Below are 22,955 nucleotides of genomic sequence, written 5' to 3'. Positions count from 1 at the left end.
GCAGAACTGTCGCGGACAGGCGTACGACGGAGCAGCCAACATGCGAGGGCGAGGGGGTGTCGATCCCAGCGAGGAACATGCACCAGATCAAGGAGGTGCTGGTTAAGGCGAAACAGGCTGGAGGCGCGGTCACCGACAAGATGATGAGCGAGGTCATGACGCTCATGCGCATTTATCTGACCGTGCCAGTGACAACGTCTACTGCCGAGAGGTCATTCTCAACACTGCGTAGGACAAAAACATACTTGCGTTCAACGATGAGCCAGGGGAGGCTGAACGCGGCGCTGATGTGTGCCGTCCATCACAGTAGAGTAGACGAGCTGGACGCAGAGGTCATTGCGACTGAGTTCATGCGCGGGAACGATCGTCGTAGGTTCCACTTCGGTGTGTAGTTCACTGATACGAGGCGTGCCGTGTGTGGCACCTTGAGATAAAGCGTGTGCATGTCACCGCAGTATGCCGTTCATCGCAGTAGAGTGGGTAGTGACAAGCTGAGCCGGAAGGCTGTCGTGATTGGATTTATGCGTAGTAGCGATGATAATAGTTCCTTCTTGGGCATGGTGTCCACTGATGCGAGTTGTGAAACGTTTTGGAAATAAATGTGTGGAACATTTCACGAAGCAAGCGGAATTTGAATTGCTGAATGGTTTGTGCCACGGAATATATCGTAAGTCACTCGAGTATCAATAATTACATTTGTAAGTGCAAAGCTGTCGCTGAGCTTTTTGGCCGTTTTTTGTCACCTTTTTTTACCGATTTGAGCATGCTTGCGAAAATAAAGTGGCCGAAATCCGAGGAGAAAATGGATTTTGAGGGTAGGTGAGGTTTTGGGCCTCTGGGGCCTGCCCCCCCCCCACTTTCGAAAACGTTCCTACACCTATGTTAGGAATCTCTTTTTGTATCCATCCTGCCCAGCTATTATTTGACCAATGCAGTCTTTGAACCCAACTTACCTTCATACTCTTGATAAAAGACCACAGATCTATCATTTTCAGTCCATCGTGATGATAACCTTGAATCATTTTCGTTCGCTTGACGAGGTCGTTTCGATCATTCCATAAGAATGTATACCAGAGGGATTCTATGTGTTTAACCATCTTGTGAGATGGATTTGGCAGCGCCATTAAAATATGCACCAATGTTGACAATAGTAGCGATTTTATAACCGTTATCTTTCCGAAAACTGATAGATGTCTTCTCTTCCATTGCGCTATTTCTTTCTCAATTGCCGGTAAGATAGCTGATATGTTCCTATCGGTTAATTCAACATTTTTGTCATTGAAAGTAATTCCCAGTATTCTGAGCTCTTCAACGGAACTAATTCCGGAGAAGTTCGCTATCCTCGCATTGCCGCCAATGGACAAACACTTTGTTTTACTGATATTTGTGCGCAGTCCGGAAAAGGAGGAAAAAGTCTCCATCTCTTCGAGAGCGCCCCGTAATGAAGTGTCATTTGAATCAAGGAACATAATAACATCATCCGCGTACTGAGAGATTTTGATTTCAAAATAATGTATCCTCACTCCGCGTACTTTCTCAGATTGTACTATCATATTTGTAAGGGGCTCCATTGCAAGATTGAACAGATAACCTGACGCCGGGTCACCCTGTCTGATTCCCTGATGCAAATAGATTTCATCTCCCAGGAAGCCACCTAACATGATTCGTGAAAAGTTTGCATCGTTAAGATAAACAAGCTGTATCAGATATGACTTGAGTGTCATGATTAAGAAACTTTTCCTCAGGACTATATGTAATTAATGTTTATGTTTTTTCGGAGTTGTTCAAGAGGATAAGTACCTACAATTATAGCATAGTACATTTTTGCCACCGACGCATGTTAAAAAAGTTCAGTTAAATTTTTGTATAAAGGTGGCCTGCTGAAAGCCAGAAGCGCGAGAGACGGTTAATTTCAGTCGACGCCAAAACTCGGAAATGCCTATCAAAACCCATGCATAAAAACACGGCGGTTAATTTCATTATACGGCAGTTTTCTTCTCTTCAAAAGCTCCCTGTTAAGTTCGATGACTGAAACTTCAATAAAAGTCCGGCCATAGAAGCTTGGAGCCTTGCTTGCAGCTTGGAATAAAACAAATTGCGAAACATAACAGGTTGACAGCTGAATTTTGGAAAGAACACAGCCTTAATGTTATGACTTATTGTATGTATTTCAAAGAGATGGCTTAGCAGGTTACGCAGAAATTTAAAAGGCAGATTTCGAGGCACAGTTCTCAAGAGCCAGTGAAAAGAGCAATTGAAGATGACCCTTACAAAATGGGAAGAACAGCACTGCCAGGAGCCAGTGTTCGTAGTAAGATCGACGTTTGTTATCATACCTTCATGGATATTGGATGTCGAAATATAGGAAAGAGGAGGGAACGCAACGACATTTTCCCACTAATGAGGACAAAGCATGTCTCAGCAACGCCTACTTCTCACTCCCAATTGCTTCGTAGCATTAATGTCTCATAAAAGTAACAGACGCGTCTCGCATGTTTACCAGGAAATATCTGAGAAATGATGGATGAATTTCAAGCAAAATACGACGTGGTAGGCAATTTACAATGTGTATAGGTATACTGAGACCAAGCGGTAGATTAATTTCGTTATTCACCCATCGTGTGTTAAAGTCCATTGGCAATAATTTTCATTATACGCCCAAAGCTTTACCCATTTGCTGCCCCCCCCCATCTTCCGTGCTCCCTTGATGACGAAGCCCAAAAGCGAACCCTCTCTCATGATGCGTTGGTGTTCGGTGCCAAAAATTTACTATAATAAATTTAATTGCCCGGTCCTAATACTATACCAGCCATGATACGGTCGCTTTTCCTCAAGGGTGTTTTCATTGAATGTGCTCGCAGGCTCGCACATTCAATGCGAAAATTACACTCATTTCATTCGTGCAATTTTCGAAAATAGCATCCTCACTCCGTTCGGACGCTATTTTCGACAAAATAATGCCCTCACTTCGTTCGGACATTATTTTAAAACACCCTTGGGAAAGCGACCGAATAATGTCTGGTATAGTGCCCGGACCGGGCAATTAAATATATAATATTACATTTATTCAGATATTTCGGTACTCGTTGTGGTACCTTCATCGGTGAAATGGCGCACAAAGTTTCGGTTCGTAGTTCGACAATCACATACAATACAAAACACGCGACAACGTCATCTAAAAACCTACACTTTAAATATGCCTGAGAAGACCTAATTACCTAAACCTAATTTAGCACCAAGCATATTGCAGGCAATCTACCTACCAGCCGTTGGTGACTTTTTTTTTTTGAAAAATTAAACTACAACTGTAGCCTTTCTCATAAACATTTATTACTATTACTGGTGTATAGTAGAATAGTGATTTCAAGTTTACTAATCACTGTTGCCCTCTGTCTCATAAACAATAGTGAAAAGTAATTAGTAAAAGAGTAAGATTTCGAAGCTCAGTAACGCTTGAAAACGAGTCATGGGACCTCCGTGTGGAAGATATCTTTTTAATTTTATTTTGACCGTCGAAATGCGGTAGACACCGTTGCAGTTCTGGCTATATATCTTGGTAGCTAGACCAATGATCGGCACGGGACCAGCATCCACGTATCGATAATTGAACGAGCTATCAAATAACATCGGTTTATGCCATGAAGGAACCGGCGAATGTTTGATGAATCATGCGATTTAGAGATAGCTGACGCAACTAGATATTGTTTTCGATGGAAGGGGGTCAGAGTTTTTAAAGCAGGCCCCCACGGCACACCCACTTTTAAAATATTTCAGCATTCCGTGCGCTTCTTGCCATTAAGTTAAGGATCCCTGCAATCAAGTTGGCTTTGAATTTTGACCTAAATTGGCTCGAGCTCAATTTTTAATGTGGAGATTTATTTTGTTGCGACCTTTCGTCTGGTCACTAAAATTTCATTTTCGGTAGCTGCTTCATTTACAGAGCAATGCAAAGGAAAGGGAAACACCCCCAGACCCGGGCACTGGATTGGACTAGACTTTCCCTGGGTTGGATTTCCCTGCCTCGGCTAGCCTAGTCCGTACCAAATCTGTACGTGGCTTTTTAAAAAATGCCTATCACATTTCAGTTGCATGTATTTTGTTGTAGCTACATATTCACATGGTTATATCAAAGATTACAAACGCACAAGCCACAACCGCACAGACACTTACGTATCTACAACACATGGGCGAGAAAACAGATCTCCCACGTGCCGCCAGTACGGCCCAATATGAGCTCGTACGGGCGCTCCCGCGCCGCGGTCAAAGTTGCTATTTGCTCGTCGGCCTTCTCCTTCACACTGTGCAGTGTGCACGGTTAGTTATTTGAGCACATGACTTCGATAGCCGGCAGATCCCGCTCGTAGCTGACCGTCACTTACCTACAACGCTGCTTGTAGGTGGGCAATGGGCATACGAGAACGTCGCACACAATAGCCCCAGTGGATGGCATCACTGATGTAATGCATGACTCCGTCCGACCAACCGGTAAAGTCATTAGAAGATCCAGAAGTTATTTGATATGCTGGGGGAGGCATGCTCCCCAATAATGTGCTTCATTTTTGCTTTTTCAAAAATTATTGTGATATATTATGCCTATTTGTGCTGTTTAAATCAAACTTCTTATAAAAGTTGTTGATTTCCCTCTCAATGCGAGGAAAAATGCGTAAGTTCGTACCTTTGGGCGCTGCAGAGGGGGACAAATACTCCAACGTGCCCCTCGAACCATCAATGGTCACGGCGGTGAGCGCTATTTTGCTTCAAGTTGCATCTAAGTGTTCAGCACCCACAAAGTATTCAGCGTCGTTTTGTACTCACAAGACCAATTACGTTTCTTTCACTTCAGGTTCAGGTTCAAGTAGTAGGATAATGTTGGACTTGCGTTTATTCCAAGGCTCTATAGGTTTATTCTATGCCGACATCGAAAATGCTTCGGTTACTGGGTCTTCCTTTATTATGTTTCAGTGATTGCCCGTTGTCCGTGTGTCTTGTCCTTTTTCAATTAATGTCTCTCCTTCAATGAAAATCCATCGCAGTTCACATTTTGAACGTTTTGAACATATCTCCACTTCACATTAGCTTGCTAGAAATACGCTTGACCTCGTTCAGTTTGCCAGGATGGAGAGCCAACTTTTCATATGATTTATCGTGAGGTTTTAGCAACAATAGATGTTTTTAAAGAAAAAATGAAGTTTGTTATTTGTCAATAAAAGGCTTATGCCGAAAACTCAGGGCATGCATTAAGACATAAAGTACAATTAAAGCTAAAAGCAAAACTCCTAAGCTGTTTTACTGCAAGGTAGAGCAAGGGTGAAATTGACAGCACGAAAGCAAACGTCATTCGACTTTTTTACTAGGGCACGTGCTTTTATGAAACACAACCCAGGATCTTCCTACTGGTCACCAGTAAAACTGCGCTATAGTAACCTAGTAAATTTGCAACTCCAGGTAAAAGTAATTTTTGCTTTATAAAACAAAATTTTACTGGTCAACAGTAAAATCGTGCTTTTTACTATTACTTTTTACTAGACAAAGCTTTATGAGAAAGGCTACTGTTGGGGACAACCTTGTAATGTAATGTTCACAATCGGCGTAATTGTAAGGCAAAATATACGAAAAAAACGATATGAGAAAAGATGGCGGCCGCTGGGTAAATACTAGAGGTTCTATAAGCTAGCGGTTTGAAGACGACGATACTATGTATGCTGCGGGTCTAGGATAAGAGAATGTCACATATGGGGCTCAAACGGACGCCGCCCTCGTCAAGGTTCATAGTGGCCTGTGGCGTTAGCTTGACCTCTATGGCTTCTCGGACCTTGCGCCTCTTCCAGTGACCTTCAGTGGCTAGCGTCTTGGCGGTGAGAGGGTTCAGGTCACCCCTGCAGGTGCTGAAGTGTCTTGCCGTAGCAGACTTGTCCAGCCGTGCGTGCTTGATGTCCGCGACATGTTCTTTGAGTCGGACATCCTTTGGCCTTCCCGATTCGCCGATGTAGACTGAGCCACAGGAACAGGATATCTGGTAGACTACTCCTTTTTTCTTTTCGGGTTTGGGGGCGTCTTTGGCTTTGACTAGGCGGCTTCTTAGGCGGTTCGATGAGTGTGCCACTTGGATTCGTCAAGCTACCATACGTGAGGGGCGTTAGTGAAAAACTAGCTAAAGTCCTCCGTCCCATTGGAATCCAAGTGGCACACTCATCGAACCGCCTAAGAAGCCGCCTAGTCAAAGCCAAAGACGCCCCCAAACCCGAAAAGAAAAAAGGAGTAGTCTACCAGATATCCTGTACCAGATATCCTGTTACCAGATCGCCGATGTAGACTGTGGCTCAGTCTACATCGGCGAATCGGGAAGGCCAAAGGATGTCCGACTCAAAGAACATGTCGCGGACATCAAGCACGCACGGCTGGACAAGTCTGCTACAGCAAGACACTTCAGCACCTGCAGGGGTGACCTGAACCCTCTCACCGCCAAGACGCTAGCCACTGAAGGTCACTGGAAGAGGCGCAAGGTCCGAGAAGCCATAGAGGTCAAGCTAACGCCACAGGCCACTATGAACCTTGACGAGGGCGGCATCCGTTTGAGCCCCATATGGGACATTCTCTTAACCCGCGCCCTGCTGGGGGGGGGGGTGTTTGAACACCCCCCTTGTGGTTTTTCGCGAATATCTCAAAAACGGCGGCGCTCCGCGCCGCCGTTTTTGGTACACCTTATCATACATAAATTCTACACATGTTGTGAAAATTTCATACCAAGGTCATTCAAGGTCAGGTCACCAGGTCACTTAAAGTGACCTCACCTCATAAAAAGTGTCAATGTCTGTCATAGCTACACCGAGTGACCGATCGCTTTGAAACTTTCAGCGATTGCTAAGAGCAATAGCATGTACAAAATGTATATCTCAGAATTTTGATATCGATGACCTAAGGTCAGGTCAATTTTGCGACCTCCCCATTATAAGTCAATGGGAGAAAATTGAAATGCGCCTCTTTTGGATTAAAGACATTATAAAGACTCCCAAACACCGAATTACAAGTGGTTTAAACACACTGAACATGAAAATGGTGTCCGTGACCCTTGTTTATGCCCTGAGGTCATCTTAGGTCACGAATGGTATCTAACAGTTTTTCGCAAATAACTTTTGATAGAGGCATGCTAGAGCGATGAAAACGCCTTAGATGTGTTCAGCTCGACGATACGGATCGACTGATATGCAACATGACCCTTTCCGGTCAGGTCATGACCTTGACCTGAGGTCAAATTTTCAAGTTGACCTTTCAAGGTCAAATTATTGTTCATTCGATGCGTCTTGACGAGAGGAACACGATGCCGGTGATAGTAAGCTCGTACAACGCTTGGGTCAAAAGTTATTGCAGAAAAACTGTTTCCGAAAAAATCGGCTATTTTTGCAGTTTTTGCCCCCTGCAGGCAAAACCGTTGACGTTAGGTCAAATCTGAGAGAATTACTCAGAAAGGGCGTTAATAGGGCTATCGAATGCGCTTTTCCGCGGCGCTGTAGCTCTATTGGTTCCCGAGTTACGCGTTGGCTTCTTGGAAATTTTCGACATTCGACCTGGAAATCGGCGAAATTTTGCCTTCAATGACCTCTGGTGACCTGACCTTTGACCTGACCAAAAAATTGACCGAAGTGATTTCGTCATTTTTTTTGACGCTCTTTCGAACGCCGCCTTCCGCGTATCGCTACGTGGCCCAGGAGCCGAGTTACAAGGGGGGGTGTTCAAACACCCCCCCCCCCCCCAGCAGGGCGTGGAAATCCAGGACCCCCAGCTGGGCGCAGGTTAACCTAGACCCGCAGCATACATAGTATCGTCGTCTTCAAACCGCTAGATTATAGAACCTCTAGTATTTACCCAGCGGCCGCCATCTTTTCTCATATCGTTTTTTTCGTATATTTTGTCCTACAATTACGCCGATTGTGAACATTACATTACAAGTTTGTCCCCAACAGTTGTAGTTTAATTTAGAAAAAAAGTCACCAACGGCTGGTAGGTAGATTGCCTGCAATATGCTTGGTGCTAAATTAGGTTTAGGTAATTAGGTCTTCTCAGGCATATCTAAAGTGTAGGTTTTTAGATGACGTTGTCGCGTGTTTTGTATTGTATGTGATTGTCGAACTACGAACCGAAACTTTGTGCGCCATTTCACCGATGAAGGTACCACAACGAGTACTGAAATATCTGAATAAATGTAATATTTGTACTTGTCCTCTTGAACAACTCCGAAAAAACATAAACATTAAGCTGTATCAGCTTCTTGAAATTAGGTCCAAAGTTGTATTGATCTAATGCTTTACGTAAGAAATCTCAGAAAACACTTTCGAACGCGGCTTCAATGTCTGCTGCGAGGAGGAAGCCAGGATTGTTGGTTCTGTTTAAAAAATCAATAACAACATCATATACAAGTCTGCTATTTTCTGCTATACATCGCCCTTTTATGTAAGCACTCTGACTAGGTGAAATAAGTTCATGCATTACGCTTTTCAGCCTAGAAGTAATAGCAGCAGATATAATTTTAAAATCAGTGTTTAACCCGGCAATTGCTGGGGTATTTCGCCACCCACCGTTTGCTGGGGGGGGGGGCGTTAAACGCCCCCAGCCGATAACTCGAGAGCCAATAGGCCCAGCGAAACGCACGAGGCGGCAAACGAAAGAGCGCGACGAGACGCTTCAGATGAGTACTTTAAAGTTGAATTTTGAGGTCACAGGTCGGGTCAAGGTCAGGTCAAACACCTGAAATCGGGCTTTCAGTAGCATGGACTTCAGGGCTTCGCAATGGGCGCCTCTCGTCATAAACGCTGTCAAAACGGTGCACAATCCATCATATAAGGCCTACAAGAGTGTCAGCTCCAAGTAGGGGTCAGTCAAGCATAGGTCAGGGTCAAGGTCAGGTCAACCGGGTAGGCACATATCCCCGAAAATCAAAACTGATATTCGCAGCCTGCGACACATGTTTTATGGGTAATTTGGGGCGTAGAACCCGATGGTGACATTCATTTTATCGTATGTGTACGTGTTTGGCTCAAAAAGTTCAATTCAAGAAATGCATGTATCATGGTCGTGAAGTAGTCGCGAGAAATTGCCAAGATTCAGTTCAAGGTTTTGGAAAATGCAGAACGATAATCAATAATCGAAGATAGCCATTTGATTGTCCATGGTATTTGCAGTCTAATGGCGTTTACGGCATGTCTGTATGTCTATTCTGTGATTTTATATGATTTTTTGAACATATGCCGTTTTTGGTCGAAAACTCAGAAATCATGACGTCACTAAAACCTCGATATCTCAAAAATTTTCTGACCGATTTTTTTGAAACTTTGTCACAATAAACTTCAATCAATTTCCTACAGGTACCCAAATTTTGGCGCGCCTGCGGCGCGCCATTTTTATGCTATGGCCCGGCGAAAAAAGTGGGGGCGTTTAACGCCCCCCAGCAACTCGCGGGTTAATAAAGAAATGGGTCTCCAACCTTTTACCGAATCTGCTGGTTTACCCGATTTCGGGATAAGCGTGCATCGCACAACCTTAGTAAAGTTGGGCTCATGTAGCGACCCTTGGTGACCTTTGGTGACCTGACCTATGACCTGACCTGGTATGACCAGTGACCCCCAATAGCAACATGTGTACTAGACAACTGACGCCCTATCGCCGATTTTCGACAAAATACGTTTTACTCGGTGTTATAGCGCTTTCCATAGAAGCCCGTGAACGGTGAAACATTTTGTCTTTGACCTGACCTGTGACGTCATCGGTGACCCCGAGGTCAATGAAATTTGCTTTCTGTTGACAACTTTGACAGGGCTATCGAACGCCGTTTGAATTTTTCGGATCCGTCCAGTAGTTTCGGAGATACGGGGGGGGGGCAAAAAAATGCCCCCCCCCACCGCGCGGAAGGTGGCCGGGAGCCGTGAGACCCACCGCCTGCCGGGTTAAGGGGAGAGGAAAAAAATCAGTCCTATCTCAAAAAAGGTAGGGCACCTTACGGTATCGCAGAAGTTCCCACATAGGTCTAAGTGTCAAATTTGAAACCAAAGAACCATTTTCAGTGGATCCGAGCGGCGCTGGGATTAAACTCGCGCTTAGCTGATGTTTGGCCATACTGTGCGGTGGTCACTTGGCCAAGTACCTGGTGCTCGCTGCGTGCGCGTGCTGCTGCTTCTGCTGCTGCTGCTGCTGCTGCTGCTGCTGCTGCGATACCCGAACTCCAATACAGACGCCGCCTCTTTGCCTAACATTTCCATGGCATCTGGGAACTGTGCTCTGTGATCGATGGTGTGGCGTGGGATTGTGTGTGACACCTGTCTCCGTGGTAGCGGCACTGGTGGCGGAGGCTAGGCGCGGCCGGCTGCCAGCGGCCCGTGTTGGACGGTGGACCTGCAGCACCCTTAGTCAGCTGCCAGCGGTGCACGGTGGACCTGCAGCGCCGTTGGCTAACTCCGCCCGGTGCCTTTTCAGGAGCAGCCGTCGGGGTGGTCTCGGCCTGTGACTGGTCTCTCAGCCGCGGCCGACACCAGGGTCATGGGCGACTCTGCACAGTGGGTGAGTAGCTCTACGGTACAGCGGACACAGTGGGTGAGTAGCTCTACGGTACAGCGGACACAGTGGGTGAGTAGCTCTACGGTACAGCGGACACAGTGGGTGAGTAGCTCTACGGTACAGCGGACACAGGCTCCAACAAAACTTATCACTCTGAATGGATGATGCTACAGAAGTCGACGTGCTTTCGGAGAGCGATGGCTAGCGACTGCAAAAGTATTCACATGTGTGTAAGCCTCTATCCGTGGATCAAGCTGCTTCTGAGAAGTTGATGTTTTCATGAGTTTTTCCTTTATATACTAAAACTTAGAAAATAATGCTGTATGCTTTATCAGAGGTCTGCTTCACTACAAACTGGTAATTGTAAGTGTTTGAAGTTTGAACAACTAACCTACATATAATAGGGGAGAGTGGGTTATGTCCCCGAGGTCATCTCAGGTCACGAACAGAATCTGACAGTTTTTCGCTAATAACTTCTGATAGAGGCGCGCTAGAGCGCTGAAAACGCCTTAGATGTGTTCGGCTCGACGTTTCGGATCGACTGATATGCAACATGACCTTTTGCGGTCAGGTCATGACCTTGACCTGAGGTCAAATTTTCAAGTTGACCTTTCAAGATCAAATTATAGATCATTCGACGCGTCTCGACGAGAGGAACACGATGCTGGCAAAAGTAATGTCATGGCTCTTTTGAGTCAAAGGTTATTGCCGAAAAACGCTTTTGGTAAAAACGGCTATTTTTGGAGTTTTTGCCCTCTGGAGGCTAAACCGTCGACCTGAGGTCAAATCTGAGAGCATAATCCAGAAAGTTCTGTAAAAGGGCTATCGAATGCGCTTTTCTGCGGCGCTGTAGCTCTATCGGTTCCCGAGATAGCCGTCGGCAGTTTCCAAAATGTTGAAAAAGTCAACATTTTACCTTTGGTGACCTCTGGTGACCTGACCTTTGACCTGACCCAAAAAAATTGACCGAAGTGTTTTCGTCCTTATTTTGGACGTTCTTTCGATTGCCGCTTACTGCGTGTCGCTACGTGGCGCAGGAGCCGAGTTAGACGGGGGGTGTTCAGACAACCCCCCCCCCCTGGCCCGGCGCGGAATCTCGGAGCACCGGCTCGGGTTAATAACATTTAACAATGACTATTAAGGGGATTGGCAACCCATTGGCTTGCTGTCTGACATGACTATTGGCCTGGTTAGGACGACTAGAAATAGACACGACTAGTATAACACACAGGAAAAAACGAGTAGAAAAAGTGGGGCATTGAGCAATACAAAACATTATACGCCCAAAGCTTTACCCATTTGCTGCCCCCCCCCCATCTTCCGTGCCCCTCCTTGATGTCGAAGCCCAAAAGCGAACCCTTTCTCAGAGATGCGTTGGTGCTCGGTGCCAAAAATTTACTATAATTAAATTTAATTACCCGGTCCGAATGATATACCAGCCATGATACGGTCGCTTTTCCTAAAGGGTGTTTTCATTGAATATGCTCGCAGGCTCGCACATTCAATGCGAAAACTGCACTCATTTCATTCGTGCAATTTTCGAAAATAGCATCCTCACTCCGTTCGGACGCTATTTTCGATAAAATAATGTCCTCACTTCGTTCGGACATTATTTTAAAACACCCTTGGGAAAGCGACCGAATAAAGTCTGGTATAGTGCTCGGACCGGGCAATTAAATATATATTATACATGACGCTCAAACGACTGTGGAGTCGGTCCTAAGTAATGATTTGGCACTCCACAGTCCACACTGAACAGTCCAAGAGGCACTTCTACGCAGCTGGACCAGAACACCATCCATGAGGAATATTTCCCTAATTTCCTGCCGCCACTTGCAAGAACAATCGTTTAATATCATTAAAGCGAATTTAAATGCCCAGCACAATACGTTGTAAGCATCTGTTTATTCTTACCCAACACAAATCTGTCATCTGAAGAGGCAGGCGAATACACATGACTTGTTGCCAGTCTCAGACAAAAACACAACACAATGAAAGACTTTCAGGCATACACAGTCAACGCGCAGTTTTAGTCCAGTCATTGGCCGACTGGAATGAACTCACTGGTCTTCCTCGTCCGACTCGGCGAGCTCATCCGGAACCGTGAGCTCACTCTTCATACCCTTGTACTCCTGGTGCCTCTCCTGGGGAATTATCCCCTTGTCGACGAGGGCCACGAGGTCCCTGTACTTAGCCGGGTTTATGGCCAGCGGTGCGGGATACGCCTTTCCAGGAAGGCTGCTGTCGGCGCTGGGACGACGACCTCTCCGTGACGAGCGCTGCGGAATGACGCTGTGGAGCTTGATGCCCTCCTGGCCCGCCTCTTGTACGCTGGTAGCGTACTTGACGCCAGTGGACGTGGCTTGAACGAAGCGGATGGAGCCCCATGGAACGCGCTCCCCGTCTTCGTTCTTGTTGGTCTTGAACAGTTCCTTGGACGACCAGTCGAGGAAGTCGTCGTGCGCCATTTTGACCACTTCGTAAGGGAAGGGGTTGACACGTGCCGCGCGAATGAATGCGGGCCACTCAGACGGTGCCCAGACAGCGCGCTTCCGGACGAACCGCTCGATGGTGCCGTGCACGCTGTCGACGGGCATGGACGTGTGCCCGGGCAGGAGGAACGTGACCTGTATCGTGTGGATGTTCTGCAGGTTCTTCAGCATCACGGGAAGCGAGCTCATCAGGATCCTGTTGCGATTCTGACCCGAGCAGGAGTCGCAGAAGAGACTGACTTTTGTGACGTTCCTCTCCTGGTCGACGAGCTTGAGGTAACGCCACACGACCGTCGTGACCTCGTTGGCGCCGCGCTTGCCGTCGGTTTCTCCCCACAGGAAACAGAGGCCGCGACGGGTCTGGCTCTCATAGACAGTCTCGTTGTAGACAGCGTACCTGTAAAAAATCACTGATATCAGTTCACGGAACAAAAATGTCTGATCTATTGCGGCAGAACAAAATTATGAAACCTACATTAAAAAGCTTGGGATCTGCTTCTTACTGTATACATAGCTGCACACTCAGGCACTGTCAGTGAACTGTTGAGAGGCAATGGAAAATGACAAATTATATGATTTACAATTGATATCAATGAAAGTGAACTCTGACTATTGCGCTTTTTTGTTGTTTTCTGTGCAAAGTTTCACAGAATAAAACTCAGAGCTCAAGAAACTAGATAAACAAACCACTTTTATGACCGTACCTGCGTGAATATCCGACGAGCATCGAATCCGTGTGTGGGGTGTTGAGGACTTTCTGCAGGTCGAAGGAGGCGACGCGCTCCTGCTCGTCACGGCGCTGCTGGGCGGCGGCGAAGAAGTCGGAGAGTGCCCGCTTCTCGGCCAGGTGCTCATGAATCTCCTCCTCCGTGATTTCTCCTCGCTCGTGCTGTGTGCACATGATGCACTTATCTTTGCGGGGCTGGTGGATGCCGATGTTAAACGTCTTGAAAACTTTTCTGAACACTCCGAATCTGAGGGCCCCCGGAACGGCAGTGCGATACATCCTGTATAAACTATGCACGCTGCTGACGTCAGACGGCAGATAGCGACGCGCTGACTTAGCGCGGCAGTAGTGGCTCGGCACGGCGGGCAGCGCGCCGATCCAGGCGCGCAGCGCGTCCAGCTTCTGCGGGTCGACCGAGCGACGCGCGCCACCTCGGCGCGTCGTCTGCGGATGGCCGGACCTCGTGTTCTTGATGACTGTGCGCACTTGTTCCGCCGTTATGTCCAGTGTGGCCATCAGAAATTTACGGCAGACAGGCAGTCGCTCACCGTTCTCCCTCTCTATTGTGTAAGCGACAACCACGCGTCTGCTGCTCCCACTTTGTTTTTTGACGATCGATATCGACTTTGAGAGCATGCTGCGTTGCTCAGCGTTGCTGGTGGCAGAATAGAACTGCTCGAACGCCGCCCTGCGGACCTGCTCCGTGATGTCGGCACATCCGCATCGAGATCGACGATTACCAGCTGAGCATGGGTTCGGCCGCATGATTCTTGCATCATGCACTTTGCTGCTCCGACTGACGAACGATCGTCCGCGCAAGCGAGCGAGAGCTCGGTTGCCCTCTTGCGACCCGTGACGACGCCGTCCTTCGGATGAGCGGCCGTCACGTCTCCGGCACCGTCGCGGGGGCCACAGTTCCTGGCGGCGCCCGCCACTGGATCGCGGCGGGCCTGGTCACGCCGCCCGCGGGTGCCGATGATTATACTCTCGTCAGATGACGACGATGGCTCCAAGTCGGCAGCGTTATTATTATGCGCGCTGTGGTGCCACGAGCGAGACCCTTGGCGCCTACTTTGTCATTTTTGCATAAATGTACACATGTCATGGTACTCGTGTTTCGTCGTGTTCTGTGTAGTCCGGTTTCCGCGGGGGACTTATTTGGAATTTGAGACCGGGGCTGGGTAACTAAGGTCCGTCCGGGCTGCCTGCGTCGTCTCCGTATAGCCGCGGTTTTCGGGCCAGCCCCCGGCGACCGAAAAGGGTTAGTCGTTCGTCGGCTTTACACAAATCCATGACTACCAGTTTATGCCAAATTGCCTATAATAAAACGAAAACTAAGCGTACCACGGCCCGCGGTGGGCTTATCTAAACTTTGAAACCGGGCTGGGTAACTAGGTCCGTCCGGGCTGCCTGCATCGTCTCCGTATAGCCACGGCTTTTGGAACAGCACCGGCGACCGAACGGGTTAGCCTCCGTTGGCTTCACACTTATCCACGACTACCAGCGTTATAGGTGCCCGAAGCCCTATCTATCCGTTGCTGGTAGTTAAGCTGTCGTCACAGACCTATCCGAAATGACCGCTGGCCGGAGTAAATCGACTGACAGCGGGGTGGCCAGTACCGACTTACCGCGATCACCCGACTCGCATGCTTTGGTATTTAATGTTCACCCCCGTCCTGCAGCATCACACGTTTCTTCGCGGGACATTACTTAACCGGCGGCATACGTCTCCTCGCTGGGACGCCTGGGGTCCTAACCATCTCCGAAACTACCTATGTCGCTTATCGAATGTCATCCTGCGCTGATCACTCAATGGACCGATAGCGGACCTAACCTATCGTTTAAAACCGGGCGGGGTCACTAGGTCCCTCCGGGCTGCCTGCATCGTCTCCGTATAGCCACGGCTTTATGGGGCCCGCGCCGGCAACCGAACGGATTAGCCTTCGCCGGCTATGCACTCATCCTCAATAATCGATCCTCAACTCGCTCTCATCCTTTCCCTTCACTTCGCGACTTATTGCACGTATCCAGGGCTTGCCCAAGCGAGGCCTACTATTTAAGTGGCCTCAGTTCTCCTGTGCACCGCGCCCAGTGCGGCTGCGTTGCCGGGGCTCTCCGCTAACCGTGTGTTTCCCCCGTGCCTATTTCCTGAGTGGATTTTACTAGTGGTGGTGGTGTAAGGTTGGCACTGCCGTGCCATCTAACTTAACTCGAAAGGATTGGACTGTGATTCGTGCGGCGAGAATGCATCGTGACGTTGCCAGGAGTCTCGTGTTTCTCGCTGTGCTCCGAGTGCTTTACGCGCTCACCGTTCCGAATTGGCAAGGCGTTCCCGGCAGCAGACAGTTCCACCTGCATCTGCATCGACTCAACGATGATGTTGCACGTCATCGTCCTCCCAGGCTACGAACAGTTCGCCGTGACGCCCCAGCCCCTCCGTCGTCTTTCGGCGCTGCCTCTGGAGCAGCTGTGACTGGTGACCTTGACCTGTCACAGGCTGTGCCCCCGAGGGCTAGACCACTCGTCCACCGTGGCAGGAGCGGTGCCGGGGCACGCCGCCGAGGGTGCAGAGGTGGCCAAGGGTGGCGCAGAGGCGGCGCTCGGCCCGGTCAGCTTTTGCTTACATCTCTCAACGTCCAGTCTCTTCTTCCCAAGATTTCTCAGCTTCAACTGGAAATTTCAGACACGGAAGCAGACATCATTACACTCTCCGAAACCTGGCTGAAACCGCGCGTGCCCAACCGCCTCGTCTCTTTTCCCGGGTACCAGCTGATAAGAGCCGACCGGGCAGGCGGCCGTGGCTTTGGTGGAGTGGCGGTCCTGGCCCGCGATGGCTTTCAGTTTAAAGTCATACCCAAGCCGGAGTCTGACAACTCTACCTCCAAGCTTGAGACCGTCTGGGTCCGTGTTGGAGCGGGGCCCGGCAGAGGTATTGTCGTTTGTTCCATGTACCGTCCTCCGTCATCCACTGGCGCTCAGCTTACGGCGGATCTTGAGCAGCTGGAGACGGAGATCCAGGCCGTACTGACGGAGCACTGCTGCCTTGTGATCCTGGCGGGTGACCTCAACTGTGACCTACGAGAGACTACTGGGGGCTCTCCTGGTGGTCAGCTCACCGGGCTACTCCAGAGATACTCGCTATCTCAGCACATCAGCGATGCCACCTATCCCCGCTCCGGGTCCGTGCTTGATGTTATTATTACCAACTCGACTGAAGCAGTGGCCCGGGCGGGTGTGCGCCGGTGCGATTTTAGTGATCACCATTTCACTCGCGCTCTGTTACGTATTCGTAGGTGCCGTCCGGCGCCCGTGGCGGTGCAGACCCGTGGCTGGAAATCCATTGACATGGACACGTTCCTGACTCGACTCGGTAACATCGACTGGTCTCCAGTCTTCGTAACCGATAATGTGCAGCGGCAGAGTGACTTTTTCATCGGCCAACTTACCGCCGTACTCGATGAACACGCTCCCGTTCGAAAGGTGCGCATCCGTAACCCCGACCCACCGCCAGTGACCGAAACAACACGGCGGATCATGGCCTTGCGGCGCGCCGCACTACGACGGGGAGACCGCGCGCGGTACAGAGAGCTCAACCGACAGGTCCGCGCGGCTACACTACGTGACTCACGTGACAGCTTTAGACGGCGGATAGCTGAAGCGGGTCCCGGCTCGATGTACCGCTGCGTGCGCTCCGTAATTGGCAGCAAGAGGAGCGGACAGACGGTCACACCGGACATTGATCCTGATACACTTAACACTTACTTCGCTGAGATCGGCATCAAGACTGCGACCGCTGTTGCGGCTGGGGCGCCGGCCGGTACTGCGGAGCTGCCAGTCCGCCTGCCCCGTGTGGGGTCGGGTGGGTTCGCGGTGCGACCGGTGTCGGGCGCCGAGCTGTGGCAGGTTGTCAACAGTATGAGTAACAGTGGAGCGTGCGGTACCGACGGACTGCCTATGACGTTTTTTAAAAAGTGTTTTAGCGTTGTCTCACATGTAGTGTTATGTATCGTGAACACTAGCCTAGTCACCGGCATTGTGCCTGACTCATGGAAGGTTGCGATTGTTAAGCCCTTGTACAAATCGTCGGGCTCCACCAACGACCCTTCCAATTTTCGGCCAATATCGCTCGTGCCTTGTTTATCAAAGATCGTCGAACGCATAGTTCACACGCAGCTGTATACTTACTTTGACTCGAACCACCTATTTTCGTGTACGCAGCATGGCTTTCGTCGCCACCACTCGACCGAGACGGCCCTTATAAGAGTAACAGACCGCGTTCTTCAGGGTATGGACAACGGCCAAATATCTCTTTTAGTACTATTAGATCTCAGTAAATGCTTCGATGTGGTTAGCCATTCAAAACTGATTGAAAAGCTTGAACTTTATGGGGTAGAAAGCACTTGGTTCTCAAATTACTTATCCGACCACTATCAGCAAGTTAGACTTTGCTTTCCAGATGGTCGTCAGCTTCTATCCAAGGCGGCTAGAAACCCTATCGGAGTGTACCAGGGCACCTCATTGGGGCCCCTCTTGTACAGTATTTTTGCAAACGACATCAGCCTATACGTCGGTGACGACGTTAGCATCACTCAGTACGCCGACGACACGCAGATTCTTGTTACTGGACACAAGCGTGACATTGCGAGTCTCATTCGGCGCATGGAGTTAGCCCTGTGCACTTTATTCCAGTGGTTGGCTCAGGCCCGGGTGACCTACGCCCGGGTGGCCTACGCCCGGGTGACCTACGCCCGAATCGCCTACTCCATCGAATGTCTACGCCCGGGTGACCTACGCCCGGCTGACCTACGCCCGAATCGCCTACTCCATCGAATGTCTACGCCCGGCTGACCTACGCCCGGCTGACCTACGCCCGAATCGCCTACTCCATCGAATGTCTACACCCGGGTGACCTACGCCCGGCTAACCTACGCCCGAATCGCCTACTCAATCGAATGTCTACGCCCGGCTGACCTACGCCCGGCTGACCTACGCCCGAATCGCCTACTCCATCGAATGTCTACGCCCGGCTGACCTACGCCCGGCTGACCTACGCCCGAATCGCCTACTCCATCGAATGTCTACGCCCGGGTGACCTACGCCCGGCTGACCTACGCCCGAATCGCCTACTCCATCGAATGTCTACGCCCGGCTGACCTACGCCCGAATCGCCTACTCCATCGAATGTCTACTGCTCCCCTCCTGTCCGATTAACGAGTGAAGATTTCGCATACCAAAGTGACCCTTCCGGGGGACCGGCACCCACAGTCAGGTAACAATGGGAAGGGTCGGAGGGACCGACCGCCGCGCCGCATGGTGACAGGTGATTCCCGGGACGTTCAAGCGTCGCTTTTCAGACGCATCGCCTGCCTCCCCCTCCAGCCGCGCCGTGCCGCGCCGCGCCGCACAAAGCAGACGGACGCTGTCGCGGTGCGAACTACCCGACCAGGCTGTCATCATCGGCGGAGAGCCTGAATTGCATGTTCTCTTTGAATCGTTGAGCTGATCAAGCTTGAGTAGCCATGCTTGCGTATTTCACGCTTCAGCCCTGCTGTGAGCCATGTTTTGATTTATCATTTCAGATCTTAACAATGATCTTAGGTAGGAAGAACCGTGCGAAACGCCCCACCCCCTTAACCCTATTAGTGGCAGGGGGGGTTGTTTTTATCCACCCCTCAGGTTTTTCGGGAATATCTCCGAAACCACTGAAGCTACGATGCTGCAATTTTCTGACTGTTCTTAAAACTAAACTGGGCGCATTCCCTGAAAATTTCAAGTTCATAACTTTACCAGGGGTGGCTCAAGAGCACTGGGAATCGGGGGGTCCTATTCGTGAAGCGAGTCATTTGGGCGAAGATCACGATGCTGCACCAGTTTTACGAACAGTGAATGAAAGGTATCATGTGATAACATATACAAAGGTATTGTGCATCCTCTTTTGACACGTTTTTGCTATAATAGGCGGATCCAGGCGTCCAAAAAGGGGGTTATTTTTTACCTCCCAACATAGGTGCCCTGACACCGCCTATGCATGACCAATACAATTTTAGTCGTTCTCTCATAAGAAAATTGTAACATAACAAGACCATTGCCACCCTTTTTAGAAACAGTACCAGCAAAAACCTTATTTACTATACTTTTTGTGTACCCCCAATCTCAATGATCTGTATCCGCCTATGATGTTTGAAAATGCATATTTTTAGGATCCATGTGAATTCCTGGTTCATTTTCTATCGATCGGCAAAAGTTGCGTTAAGATTGGTTCAGAAACCTGGCCGTGATAAACAGTCTAAAATGTATCTGCAATTTGCCCCTTTTTACCCCCCTCTACCCCCTATTGACATTTTTTTTTAAGAAATGTAGATCTCGTTGAGCGAAATCGAATGCCGTTTGAATTTTGAAAATCGGCCCGTTAGATCTCGAGATATCAGGGGGGGGTCGTAAACAGCCCCCCCCCCCTGCCACTAATAGGGGTAGCCAGGAGCCTGCCACTAATAGGGTTAACCTTCGCCGGTATATGGGGGGGGGGTCGAACAGCCCCCTCTCGGTTTTTCGCAAATAACTCGCGTAAAAAGCCGCTGATCGCGACGAGACTTTCATTACCCTCGCGTTCATCAATTTTACACCTACCCTGACATTTTCATGACCCTGACCCAAATGACCTCAGACCTGTGATCTACTTTTCGAGACCATGTTTGGCCGGAATCGCGATTCGGCGTGTATGTCGTCTCCTAATAGCCGCGCGTTTGCACTCTTTTCGTGGTTTCAAACGTTCAAACATGTGATATGATATTGCTCCTAGGCATTAGGGTGGGTGTTAAGTTCACTTGAAGCTCAGGTCAGGTCACTGACCTTTAATGACCTCGGTTAGCTTTTACATGTTTCTAGGCTAGTTTTTTTTTAGCTGAATTCGAATTTAGCAACCATATGAACATTTACGACGTTTTGGTGCCTTCGTAACATGTTACGATGCTGTCAGAGGTTGTTGACACCTACTACGAATACCCGGCAAAACCGCTACTGGTTGACCTGAACTTAGCTGACCCGACCTGGCCTAAATGCATGAGGACATCATCTGTGATAAAAACTAACATGATATTCGTGATGAGCACCCCGAATAGCCCCGTAGCAGCCTCACTTTACGACCTTCTAACTGGTCCCGATTTTCCCGACTTTTAGGCCATTGACCTGGCCTGGAAGGTCAACCAATGACCTAGGACCTTAAAATTGCGTATCATCGGCTTCCTCTTGTCACGGGCAACACGCTCGTTTTTTTGCGAAGCTCTAGCTCGATCAGGGGTGAAACGGCGAGGGGGTCAAACGGACTCCCCCCTCCCCTTATACGTTCGCGGCTGAAAAAAAAAACACCAATACGGGCGAGGGGGAGTGTGTCACCGCTAGACTAGTTATTTGACCATATACTATTAGGTGTTTATTTATATTTATTTATTTACGATCTCAAGCCTCCACGTGGTAGGTTTTAAAGCTTACGTCATTGTACACTTGTTACATTGTCATTGTCATTGTATATACCGGGTGGCCCAGAAAAAACGTTCCCAACTTTGAATCAATATTTCTCAGAAAGTGATAAAGATACAACATTGAAACTTCGAATAGTCAATGCGGCACACATTTTCAGTAAATGGTGTGATTTTCATGGTGTTCGGTAAATTACTTTTTAAACGGTTCGTGTTTCAAGCATGCCATGTAAAAATTACTTTTTTGCTCCGATGTTTACTCAAAAATGTGAGTGAACAGGTCACTTTCACCCCTCGGCACCACGGCCTAGAGCCATGGCTGCTACTGGCAGCTAGTCTCATTGATGGTTCGGGTCTCAAGATGACACATTCCATCAGGCAACCACGATGGCTCTGTGCCAGTGGCATCGGAAGTCGTTTCCAGTTTTCTAACCATCTTGTGGCTCAAATGCTTTCCTGGCTGACATTCCTGGGAAAAGGTAGCTTTTCAACCAGTTTTCTTTTTTGTCATCTGCTGGCAATGTTGTTTTTCATAAAATGTTATGTGGTCTTCTGGCACAGGAACTAGTCTGTTTTAGTTTGTTTTCCTTATCCGGTCGATTTACTGTTTGATCTACTGAAAGGAGGGTAATCAGCAGTAATCCATGCACCGTGCCACGAATCATGATTTGGTGTTTAAACGAATGACATCCATGAGCACCATTTTGGCTCAGTATTTGAATATTTGGCACATAAGTGAGACACAAATATTTAAAATAAGAACATACGTATTGGTTTCATTCACATGCTCTATTTTTCTATTCTTTTTTATAACATGGAGCGTCTAGCCCAATCATCACTATCGTTTGACATCGGCAAAAAAAGCAAAAACGTCTTGCTTAATTCAACTCAAGATTGCCAGCTTGAAAATGATGGTATAGTGTTATAATTTAGCATACCAATGCGCAAAGAAATGACGCAAACTTGCTGAAAATTGTGTCTCGTTATTTGCACTCGAATTTGATATATAGGCCTCCAAAGTTCGGAACGTTTTTTTCTGGGCCACCCGGTACATTGAGGTGTCATGCATACATACATAGGTACAAACTATGGTCACAAGTTCATCGGTGCAAAACTCACAGCCTGTATAACGCACTATGCCATATGCTATTTCACAAAGACTTTATCTTTCAACCATTCAACAAAATAATGCATAAAGCACTGGGATGCTGCATTCGAGCGTGAATGAGCTTTTTCAAGACATTTCGAAACGGGGTGTTTTATATTACGGGTATGGTAAGACGCTATACTTTGGTTGTCACCTGGTTAAAAGTTTCGTTTGCATAGAAAATGCATTTAATGTTCCATTTTCGGCAGTACTACTCTATTATTTAGGTAAGCAAAAATGTATGAGTGTCAGTAATAACGTGGCCTTCGGATAGTAGGGTTAGACGAAGAACTGTTTCAAAAACAAACAATACTTAAAGTGACCATCCCACCTTTACATTATTTTGAGTTGAGATAGCCAAATTGGTGGCCATGGCCTGCAAATACCGGTCTGGGCACTCACAACATCTAAAAATGTTTTAATTCGGAGATATGGAATTTCAAACTTGAATTTTTCGGATTCTAAGGGGCTAATGCATTGAAATCAGGAATGCCCCCTTAGAATTTGTGACGTCAGCGGAGATCTAACGATTTTAAATGTTTTCTAAAACGTTTGGTAGCACGCGGCGG

General features: G+C 48.4%; 2 protein-coding genes across 2 annotated transcripts in view; one reads left to right on the top strand and one right to left on the bottom strand.

The window, feature by feature from the left end:
• LOC122379422 (intraflagellar transport protein 74 homolog) overlaps positions 1–22,955 on the top strand; it is a 439,917-nt gene that overhangs the window by 128,662 nt on the left and 288,300 nt on the right. Inside the window, exon 5 of the mRNA XM_043361638.1 lies at positions 10,465–10,548. Coding sequence (XP_043217573.1) covers positions 10,465–10,548 — 84 coding nt within the window. The remainder of the gene's footprint in view (positions 1–10,464; positions 10,549–22,955) is intronic.
• Positions 12,354–14,854, bottom strand: LOC122379423. The gene is made up of 2 exons (XM_043361639.1): positions 13,742–14,854; positions 12,354–13,434 (listed from the first exon to the last, which is right to left on the bottom strand). Exons 1-2 carry the CDS (start codon positions 14,527–14,529, stop codon positions 12,606–12,608), a joined length of 1,617 nt encoding a protein of 538 aa, XP_043217574.1. The 5' UTR covers positions 14,530–14,854; the 3' UTR covers positions 12,354–12,605.

The sequence above is a fragment of the Amphibalanus amphitrite genome, unplaced genomic scaffold, assembly GCF_019059575.1.
Source record: "Amphibalanus amphitrite isolate SeventyFive unplaced genomic scaffold, NRLGWU_Aamphi_draft 000077F_arrow, whole genome shotgun sequence".
Lineage (NCBI taxonomy): Eukaryota > Metazoa > Arthropoda > Thecostraca > Balanomorpha > Balanidae > Amphibalanus > Amphibalanus amphitrite.
Note: the sequence above shows the minus strand (reverse complement) of the source record. Positions and strands in the feature narration are given on the sequence as shown.